Source organism: Rhincodon typus, chromosome 8, assembly GCF_021869965.1.
Source record: "Rhincodon typus isolate 14 chromosome 8, sRhiTyp1.1, whole genome shotgun sequence".
Classification (NCBI taxonomy): domain Eukaryota; kingdom Metazoa; phylum Chordata; class Chondrichthyes; order Orectolobiformes; family Rhincodontidae; genus Rhincodon; species Rhincodon typus.
In genome coordinates, this window is record NC_063339.1 from 40186345 (window position 1) to 40197936 (window position 11592).

Sequence of the window (11592 nt, forward strand, 5' to 3'; positions counted from 1 at the left end):
CTGGTAGTTCTGCTGGACAATGGAGAGTTACCAGACTCCTCTTGGCCTGCAGCTCTAAGTAGGTGGCATTTAGCCACTGGGTCCACATCCCAGGAAACGACTAACATTGGCTGGATAAGCATCTGATGGGTACTTAATCAGGTATGCTTTTCCCAGGGGAGGTTCTGGCTAGTTCTCCAGCTGACAGGCATGAACCCTATCTTCAATATCAAATTCCACTAAGTGAGACAGTTAGCATCTGTGCAGAGAGCAGAAATGCTAATGTTTCAAATTCCAATCTTACAACAGTAAAAGGAGTGTCCATACCCAAAATGCTAACTTGTCTAACCTGCCTTTTGAATTTTGTTCCCAGCTGTATTGAACTTTTACACATAGAGACAGTGCAATTATTTCTCATTTTTAACTGCTCCAAACTACTCTGCTTATCAGTGAAAAGCTGCTACTGCACCATAACATTTCTGGTGCAATTTGCACTTGTACTGGAACATTAGTTTTCTCGTTGAAATAAATACCTGCATTTACATAGAACATAGAACAGTACAGCCCTTCTGCCCATGAAGTTGTGCTGACCTATTATCCTCCTAAGATCAACCTACCCTGTATACCCTACATTATACTATCAGCCATGTGCCTATCCAAGAGTTGCTTAAAAGTCACTAAAATATCTGAATCCACTGCCACTGCTGGCAGCACATTCCACACACCTACCACTCTGACATCTCCCCTATACCTTCCTCCAATCACCTTAAAATTATGCCCCCTTATAATAGTCATTTCCACCCTGGGAAAAAGTCTCTGGCTATCCATTCTATCTATGCCTCTCATCATCTTGTACACCTCTATCGAGTCACCTCTCATCCTTCTTCGCTCCAATGAAAAAAGCCCTAGCTCCCTCAACCTTTCCTCATAAAACCTGCCCTCCAATCCAGGCAGCATCCTGGTAAATCTCCTCTGCACCCTCTCTAAAGCTTCCACATCCTTCCTATAATGAGGCGATCAGAACTGAACACAATATTCCAAGTGTGGTCTAACCAGGGTTTTATAGAACTGCAGCATAACCTCACGGCTCTTAAACTCAATTCCCCTGCCAATGAAAGCCAACACACCATACGCCTTCTTAACAACCCTATCAACTTGGTTGGCAACTTTGAGGGATCTATGGACATGGACCCCAAGATCCCTCTGTTCCTCCACACTGCTGAGAATCCTGCCATTAACCCTGTATTCTGCATTCAAATTCAACTTTCTGTAGAGTCCTTACTGTTGTCTCATTTTTGAAGTGTTTCAAATTTCTTCAAAGAACTGATTACTTTTGATGTTCTGTTACTGTTACTTCGAAAAATATGAGTTATTCTGCACCAAAGTGCCACAAATGTAATCTGCTTCTCCAAAATCCTCACTAATGGGAGCAACCTTGGCCTGATCAACTGGAAAACTTCCAGTTTTTCTTTGAATAATACCATGAGAATGTTAAAACCCACCTGAACAAATGAAATGGACGTCAGTTTCACAAGTCTTAAAGATAGCATATCAAACAATGTAACATTCCCTCAGGAATGTGCTGGAACATAGACCAAATTACAAAATGGACATTTTTTTTCAAATGTAATCATTCTTAGACAACAGAACCAAGCTACGTCATTAATTTACTGACATTTATCTTCACTTTCTCCCTGCTTTGTATTCTTCACACCAATTCTTTTTCTTACCACAGAACCATATTCAATTCAAAGTCAAATGAATCAGTTTCCAGGAAGTTACCAGTCTTGGTGAACCAAAGAGACAACTGAAATGCAGAAGTCTCATCAGGGGAGAGGTTTTATGTGAACTCTGAAATGATCGTCCGACTAATATTCGTCACAAAGTGGCTGCATTCACTTGATCAAGGAGATAAGGGATTGACTGTCACAATTCAGTGCTCTCTAATGGAGACGATTCTCTTCTCTTGCTTTAACTATATCAACTGCCCATTCCTTGTTTAGTAAAATGTTGTTCACCCAACAGGTATCAAGTAGATTATGCCTTATTTGATGAGTGAATTCCAAAATAAGAGAAAAATGGATACTTGTTCTGTATGGATGAGCAAAGTGGAGAGACCAACTTTGTAGATACACTCATCGTTGTGTTTCATAGACAGAAGACAATCACATAGCAAGAAACAATTGATGAACACATTCAGCTGCTTCTGACCACCACATCTGCATTTTCTTGCCTCTGATTCATCTGCCTTTTAGAAAATGTTGCATTTCTCATAATTATCACATTTTCAAAGGACTTTGTCACTAACCTCCCAAAAGCTTTGTTCTTTGGGTCAGTTTCATTCTTGTTCCTGGTATATGCCGTCGATTTATTCCACTGCTGATGCTTCGTAATTCCTGTGCTACCTATTCCCTCAATTTACCACAGCTCTTCTTCATTTACTATACTAACAATGTTGCAGGTATATCTTCATATATTCTTTACTTCATACCTTCTTTACTTCATACTTCACATTTGTAGATGACAAGTCCACTAGCTCTAGAGTGTGTTAGGTTTTAATCACCCATCTGTTTCCTTCCTTACTCCACAGAAGATTTTTTTGCTCTTCAACCTATGTACATGCTTACCACAGGCTCCAATACAAAAGAAATGTGGCACTAATTATAGACTATAACAGTGACAATTTGTCTATTAAAAAAAGTCACAAGGTGCATCGCAGGAGCACTTCAAATAAAATTTGCCATTGAGCCACATAAGACGACATTAAGGTAGAGGATCAAAAGTTGGTCAAACAGATAGGTTTAGAGTAGCATCTTAAAGGAAGAGAGAGAGTTACAGAGGTATAGAGATTTAGGAGGAAATTCCAAAACCTGGGACCTTGGTGGCTGAAGGGACAACTATCAATGGAACAATTAAAACCAGGAATAAATGAGATATCATAATGGGAAGACTGCAGTTATCTTGAAGGGCTGTACTGATGGAGAAGATAAAAGATAGTGAGAGGAAGGAATGCATGGTGTGATTTGAAAATAAGGAGAATGAGAAGTTTTACTTAAGGTATTCCTTAACTGGAAACTACTATCATTACGTCAGTAAGCACAGGGCCAATAAATGAAGAAGCTTGGTGCAAGAGAATGTGCACAGTAGAGTTTTGGATTACTTCAAGTTTACACAGGGTGGAATGTGTGAGGGCTGCCAGAAGTGTACTTAAATTAGCAAGGCAAGCTGTAACAAAAGCACAACGAGCATCAGAGGATCTGAGACAAGGCTGGCGTTGGACGATACTATGGAGATAGAAATCAGTGGTATTGTGACATTGCAGATACTTCACTTGAAGTTCATCCTCGGGTCAATATGACACCAAAGTTACAATGAGGCTGGCTCATTTTCATAAAGTGGCCAGGAAGAGAGATGGAGGAGGTGGTTTGAGAATGGACTTCACAGACTGATTTCAGGGCTGAAAATAATATTTTTGTTCTTCTGAGAATGTGGTTTGAGGAAATTCCAGATGTCAGAAAGCCATCTAACAATTTAAAAACAGTGGTTTCAAGAGAGGTGGTGATGACGTAGTGTTGGCTGTAACAACACACATGTGGAAATGGTCACTATGTTTTGCGATAATGTTACCAAGGCAACATCTAGATGAGAAACAAATGGAGTTGAAGGATGGATCCCTCAGAGGCACCAGATATAACGGAATGGGAGCCTGGCAAGCAGACATTGCAGGTGATTGTCTGGGCATGATCACATAGATAAGAATAGCATCAGGCCATGAGAGCCCAATGAGGTGAATAATGGTGAAGAGGAGTTGGAGGAGGACGGTGTAGCCAATCACGTCAAAGATCGAGAGGATGAGGAGGGATTGGCTACCTTTGTCAGTCACATGGGATGTTATTTGAAACTTTGATAAGAGCTGTTTTAGTACAGTAACAGAAGCAGCAATGTAGTTTAAGGGATTCAAACATGTAAAGTTCTGGGTAAAATGAACACAGATTTGGAAGGCACATTTAAGAACTGTGGACAGCAAAAAAAGGCTGGCGATGGGGCAATAGTTCACAAGAGTAGCTGGTCATATATTTTCTTTTCAAGTGAGGGGAGGGGTGATGACAGCAGACTTCAAGGAGAAGAGACAGTGCTTGAGGTGAGAGACCAATTTCAATGTTGACCAATATCAGTTCACACAGGAACTGGGAAGATATGTTGGTTGGTCAGTGATTAGTTGAAAATAAAATTGAGAGCTCTTTGTGACGAGGTAAGGGAAGGCAAGTATGACAGAGATAGTAAGAGCGTAAATCATCACATGGAGGAAAAATGGTAAAAAGTGGGAATACGATATTTAAGTTATTAAGTTTCTTTTGGGCTAAGAAATAGGTATTCAGATGGTACAAATGTTTTAACTACATGGGATCCTGATCCACTCAAGGATCCTGAATGGATCCAGTAAAAGATCATCTTTGCCAGAATTTTAGAATTTTGACAACTATTTTTATACACCAATTAAAATGTGCCTAATCACATTTAGAGGTATGTGGATATGACAACATTATTAAGTAGGCAATATTTGTCTACGGTAAATTCCAGTTATTACAATTGAGCACTCCCAATGGTTACAAGAAAACACGAGAAATAAATTGACCTCAAGGCGTTACCTGTCCTCATCTTGGGGAAATAAAATCATCTGGGCGTTGGTAGAGGTTTACAGGTCTGGAAATATTTGCTTTGCATCGTTTTTTGTTCCGCAAGATAGTGCTAAGAATGGAGAAAGGATGAACAGCACCTGCCTTTTGAGTATGCCGGGGGACAGCAAAGGAGGGAGAGAAAAATCTTCTCATCGACCCCCTTTTAAAAGGCTAAGCCACTTCACTCTTTCCTAGGGCGAATCACTGCAGAAATAAGGACGTTCACAGTACCAAATTCCTTCGTAGCTTCTGAGCTCCAAACCTGGGTGGCGCACATTGTGTACATTCTTGCTCCTTTTCTGGATTTATTTGGATAACAGTGAGGGCCTGTGTGAATAAGCAGCCCCTGGAGCCAACCAGTTTTCCTAGGGCCGGTTTCCATAACATTGTACGGCTTCTGCGAAATAATGCATTAGACCAAACGCAACCAACATTTGGCGTGCTCAAAAGAATAGTAAAGACCTTATTGATATTTGTGCTGCGTTTTGGCAACAATCTCATCCCTCGTTCCGCCCTATTCAACCAGCACTGGGGGCTAAATGACCCCTATCTCTACAGGCGACAGCATCCTACCTCCTGTACCGAGTCCCTCTCCTGGCTTTCTTCGCGAAGGTACGGGTATTTCTGGTTCTGCAACCGTTCACGGAGATATTCTGAAGGCCACAGGCAGATGGCTGACTTACCCCAGCTATTTCGCTCTTTCCGATTCCTCGCCGTGTTTTTCTGTGCCATTTTGCTGGCGTCTGCACGGTGCAGCCGTTTACGGAAGAGGATCCCTTTCGGAAGGGCGTCTCTCTCTCTCTCTCTCTCTCTCTGCGAGGATGACGAGTTGTGAGGTTGAAGCCTTTCGCAGCCCAGTGTTAAACAATGTACTGAAAACGCTAGGGGGTTGCAGTGTGCACATTAGTGTCGTTCAAACGGGGAATATAATGTCACATATATTGATATTAACAACAAGTTGAACAGAAACAATCTTTGTACATATGTGGGCGCCACAGGGTGGGGTTGGTTTGTGTAATTTCTCAGAAGGACAAATTATATTTCGAAGGGGACAAATGCTTTGCCACAAGGACTTTCATTTATTTAGATCACATATTACAGCAAAACAAATGATAAAATGTGAAATCTAAACATTTTCATGGTAAAATGCACAACATGGTGAGACACAATATTAAAAATATTAAAAGTGCAATATGATGGTTCCTCGAATCGTTAATAATTCCTCATAATTCTGAGCAATAGTCTCAGATTCAAAATTGGAAATTGCAGGAAATTGTAGAGTGAATTCCGCAGTATCCTAATTAAGAAACTGTGACTTATATATGGTCAGTTGAGGCCGTTGCTCACATAAAATGAATGCCTGATATTACAACATACTGTCTTGGTGCTGCTGATTTTCCAAACTGAGATGCCTGCACTTGTTTTGGTTGGAGTCATAGAGGTGTGCAGCATGGAAACAGACTCCGGTCCAATTCGTGCATGCCCACCAGATATCCTAAATTAATCTATTCTGATTTGCCAGCATTTGGCCTGTATTCCTCTACACCTTTCCTATTCATATACCCATCCAAATGGCTTTTAAATGTTGTAATTGTACCAGATTTCACCACTTCCTCTGGCAGCTCATTCCATACGTGCACCACCATCTGTCTGAAAAAGTTGCCCCTTAGGTCTCTTTTAAATCTTTCTCCTCTCACCTTAAACCTATGCCCTCTAGTTTTGGACTCCCCTACCCTGGGGAAAAGACCTTGTCTATTCACCCTATCCATGCCCCTCATGATTTTGTCAACTTCTATTAGGTCACAGCTCAGCCTCCAATGCTGCAAGGAAAATAGCCCCAATCTATTCAACCCCTCCCTATAGCTCAAACCCTCCAACCTGGCAACATAGAACATTACAGCGCAGTACAGGCCCTCCGGCACTCGATGTTGCGCCGACCTGTGAAACCAATCTGAAGCCCATCCAACCTAAACTATTCCATTATCATCCATATGTTTCTCCAATAACCATTTAAATGCCCTTAAAGTTGGCGAGTCTACTACTTTTGCAGGCAGGGCATTCCACGCCCTTACTACTCTCTGAGTAAAGAACCTACCTCTGACATCTGTCCTATATCTATCACCCCTCAATTTAAAGCTATGTCCCCTCGTGCTAGCCATCACCATCCGAGGAAAAAGGCTCCCACTGTCCACCCTATCTTTTCTGAACCCTTTCAAGTTTCACAACATCCTTCCTAAAGCAGGGAGACCAGAACTGAATGCAGTATTCCGATAGTGGCCTAACAAATGTTCTGTACAGCTGCCACATGACTTCCTAACTCCTGTACTCAATGCACTGACCAATAAAGGCAATTATACCATCTGCAAAACATTTACTTGTTTCAATAAACATAGTTTATAGTTTTGAAATGTAACAAACAATAGTATTCAGAAGTAATTAACAATGCTAAGGGGAGGTGATGGCCTAATGGTATTATCACTGGGCTATTAATCTAGAGAGACTGCTGTAATGTCCTGGGGTATAGAGGTTCAGATCCCCCTGCATCAGGTAGATGATTTTGAATTCAATACAAATCTGGAATTAAAAGTGACCACTCAAACCCATCTAGTTCACTGATATCCTTTAGGGAAACTGCCATTACATAACTCCAGACCACACAGCAATATGCTTAATTACCCCTCTGGGATGGACAATAACCAGCAATGCCCTCACCATTGAATTACAAAAAAAAGTGTTCAGAGTATTTTATGAGCAATTGATTACTGATTCATTGATGTAGGTTTCAAAAAACACTCAACTTCTGACAAAACAAAATACTGCAGATGCTGGAAATCTGAAATAAAAAAAGCTGGAGGAACTCAGCAGGTCTCACAGAATCTATGGAGACAGAAACAGAGTTAAGTTTTGAGTTCAAATTGGTAACCGAATTCAACCAGATTGGAGCAAAGTACTGATGGAAATCTGAAACGATTATTCCTAACTCCAAAATTTGCAGCACCTTACTTTCATGTAGAGCCTTACTAATGAATTGAAAGATTGTGGCTTTTATCACTAAATTGGACCTTGGCCTTTTTTCGTCTTCTGACACTCTCCTCCTTTGAGCTGCTTATCACAGTGCCTTTCTCAACACTCCGTTAAACAGTTCATTCATTGCTACTCTCAAGGCTCTCTCCATTTCTCTTCCAGATGTGTTTTCTCTGTAAGTCCCTGTACTGAATTACTTCTCGACTCAATTATTTTCAATCTTCATCCCAACTCAGTTAATCCTTTTCTGATGAAGGATCTAGGCCTGAAACGTCAGCCTCTCTGCTCCTATAATGCTGCTTGGCCTGCTGTGTTCATCCAGCCCTGCACCTTGTTGTCTCGGATTCTCCAGCATCTGCAGTTCCTACTATCTCAGTTAATCCTTGCTCCTCTAATTTTACTGCCCTACTGACGAGAAAGCCTGTATTTCCATTATCCACAACTCGCGTGAGTATATCACATTGGCTTCCACATCTGCTTTCAGCGGGCAGTCAGATCTCCCAAATCAGGGCTTCCTATCAAAATAAAACAGAAATCCAGCAGTTGGCAGGTACAGGACCGCAAGTACTGAGTTGCTGTTTGATTTGTGCTAACACTCCCTTCCTGCCAAGTAGCGTGACCGGGAGGAGGAGCCAGGCTCAAAATGTTTCTGGAAGCGGTCATCTTCCATTCGGCAACACATTTTGTTTATATACATTCATGTTTGCATTTTACAACAAAAATCAAGGAGATTATTGGTATTTAAGACAAATTAGTGTCTTTCACCTAATTTACAATTACATGGCAATTTAACTAAAAATACCACAGAAATAAACTTATAGTAATAAATGTAACTTTGGAAAGTATTATTGTTTGCTGTTCTGCTTACATAGGAAGAGGAGGAAGCCACTCAGCCCCTCGAGCCTGTTCCACCATTCAATGAGATCATGGTGGATCTGTGCCTAACTCATTTACCTGTCTTTGAACCATGTCCCTTAAAACCTTTGCTTCATACAAAAAAAAATCTTCGATTTAAAATTAACAACTGATCCAGCATCTATTGCTGTTTCAGGAAGAGAGTTCCAAACATCTCTTTGCCTCCAAAAGTCCTTTGCATTGCCTGCAAAGTATATTTTGAACACAAATCCATTAAACTTTAACCTTATGATTTAGAGTCATAGAGGTGTACAGCATGGAAACAGACTCCAGTCCAATTCATCCATGCCCACCAGATATCCTAAATTAATCTATTCTGATTTGCCAGCATTTGGCCCGTATCCCTCTACACCTTTCCTATTCATATACCCATCCAGATGGCTTTTAAATGTTGTAATTGTACCAGCCTTCACCACTTCTCCTGGCAGCTCATTCCATACATGCACCACCCTCTGTCTGAAAATGTTGTCCCTTAGGTCCTTTTTAAATCTTTCCCCTCTCACCTCAAACATATGCCCTTTAGTTTTGGACACCCCACCCTGGGGAAAAATCTGGACTTTTTGCCCTATCCATGCCCCTCATGATTTTGTAAACTTCTATAAGGGCACCCCTTAGCCTCCAATGTTCCAGGGAAAATAGCCGCAGCCTATTCAGCCCCTCCCTACAGCTCAAACCCTCCAATCCTGGCAACATCCTTGTAAATCTTTTCTGAACCCATTCAAGTTTCACAACATCTTTCCTACAGCAGGGAGACCAGAATCAATTGCAATATGCCAAAAGGTGGCCTTACCAATGTCCTGTACAGCCACCACATGACCTCCCAACTTTTGTACTCAATGCACTGACCAATAAAGGCAAGCATACCAAATGCCTTCTTCACCATTCTGTCTACCTGCGAGTCCACTTGCAAGGAACTATGAATCTGCACTCCAAGGTCTCTGTTCAGCAACACTCCCCAGGAACTTGCCATTAAGTGTATTAGTTCTTCCCTGATTTGCCTCCCCAAAATGCAGCATCTCACATTTATCTAAATTGAATCTTGAAGGGTAATGCCCGAAATGTTGACTGTTCCTTTCCTCTAGATGCTGCCTAGCCTCCTGTGTTCTTCCAGCCTCCTGTTTGTCTAAATTAAACTCCATGTGCCACTTCTCAGCCCATTGGCCAATCTGACCAAGGTCTGTTGTACTCTGAGGTAACCTTCTTCACTGTCCACTACACCTCCAATTTTGGTGTAATCTGAAAACTTACTAACCATACCTCCTACGTTCACATCCAAATCATTTATATAAATGATAAAAATCAGTGGGCCCAGCACCGATCCTTGTGGCACATTGCTGGTCACAGGCCTCCAGTCTGAAAAGCAACCCTTCATCACCACTCCGTGTCTTCTACCTTTGAGCCAGTTCTGTATCCGAATGGCTAGTTCTCCCTCTATTCCATGCGCTCTAACCTTGCTAACCAGCCTACCATGAGGAACCTTGTCAAATGCCTAACTGAATCCATATAGATCATGTCCACCACTCTGCGTTCAGCAATTCTCTTGGTTACTTCTTCAAAAAAACTCAATCAAGTTAGTGAGACATAATTTTCCATGCACAAAGCCATGTTGACTATCCCTAATCAGTCCTTGCCTTTCCAAATACATGTAAATCCTGTCCCTCAGGATCCCCTCCAACAATTTGCCCACCACCAATGTCAGGCTTACTGGTATATAGTTCCCTGGCTTTTCCTTACCACCTTTCTTAAATAATGGCACCACATTAGTCAATTTTCCAGTCTTCCTGCACATCACCTGTGGCTATTGATGATACAAATATCTCAGCTAGAGGCCCAGCAATCATTTCCCTAGCTTCCCACAGGATTCTAGGGTACACCTGATCAGGTCCCAGGGATTTATCCACCTTTGTACATTTTAAGAAGTTCAGCACCTCCTCCTCTGTAATATGGATATTTTTCAAGATATTGTTATCTATTTCCTCAAGTTCTCTATCTTCCATATCCTTCTTCACAGTAAACGCTGATGCAAAATACTCATTTAGTATCTTCCTCCATCAATTGCAGTTTCACACAAAGACAGCCTTGGTTATCTTTAAGGGGCCCTATTCTCTCCCTAGTTACCTTTTTGTCCTTAATGTATTTGTAAGGTCCCTTTAGATTCTCCTTAACCCTATCTGCCAAAGCTATCTCATGTCCCCTTTTTGCGCTCCTGATTTCCCTCTTAAGTACACTCCTACTGCCTTTATACTCTTCTAGGGATTCACTTGATCTGACATATGCTTCCTTCCTATTTGACCAAATCCTCAATTTCTGTAGTCATCCGGCAATTCCCTACACCTACCAGCCTTACCCTTCAGCCTAACAGGAACATACAGTATTTGGACTCTCATTATCTCATTTTTGAAGGATTCCCATTTTCCAGCCACCCCTTTACCTGCAAATATCGACCCCCAATCAACTTTTGAAAGTTCTTGCCTAATACCATCAAAATTGGCCTTCCTCCAATTTAGGCCTTTAACGTTTAGATTCTGTCTATCCTTTTCAATCACTATTTTAAAACTATTAGAATTATGATCACTGGCCCCAAAGTGCTCCCACACTGACACCTCAGTCACCTGCTGTGCCTTATTTCCCAAGAGTGGGTCAAGTTTTGCTCCTTCTCTAGTTGGTACATCCACATTCTGAATCTGAAAATTTGATTTCCTCATCCTTCCCCAAGTTAAGCAGTCCAAACATGCTAATCTCTAATGACTACTGTATCAATATGCATATTGCATTCTGTGGTATCAATTATATTTTAGAACATTTATATTTATGATACTTGCCGCACTTATTTTAAAAACTTTCTTTTAAATAAACAAAGTCTTACTATCATGGGTGGTTAGCACTGCCACCTCAAACCGCCAGAGACCCTGGTTTGATTCCACCCTTGGCTGACTATCTGTGTAAAGATGTGCAGGCTACGTGGATTATCCATGGGAAATATGAGGATGGGGTT

General features: G+C 41.3%; 1 protein-coding gene across 3 annotated transcripts in view; it reads right to left on the reverse strand.

Moving 5' to 3' along the window:
• LOC109914931 (atlastin-1) overlaps positions 1-5636 on the reverse strand; it is a 45407-nt gene extending 39771 nt beyond the window's left edge. The window contains exon 1 of one of the 3 annotated variants that reach the window (XM_048600296.1): positions 4629-4887. In XM_048600296.1, the coding sequence (XP_048456253.1) occupies positions 4629-4638 (10 nt within the window). In that variant the 5' untranslated portion in view covers positions 4639-4887. The other 2 variants (XM_048600297.1, XM_020514546.2) reach the window with 2 other exon arrangements.
• Between the last annotated feature and the right edge of the window lie 5956 nt (positions 5637-11592).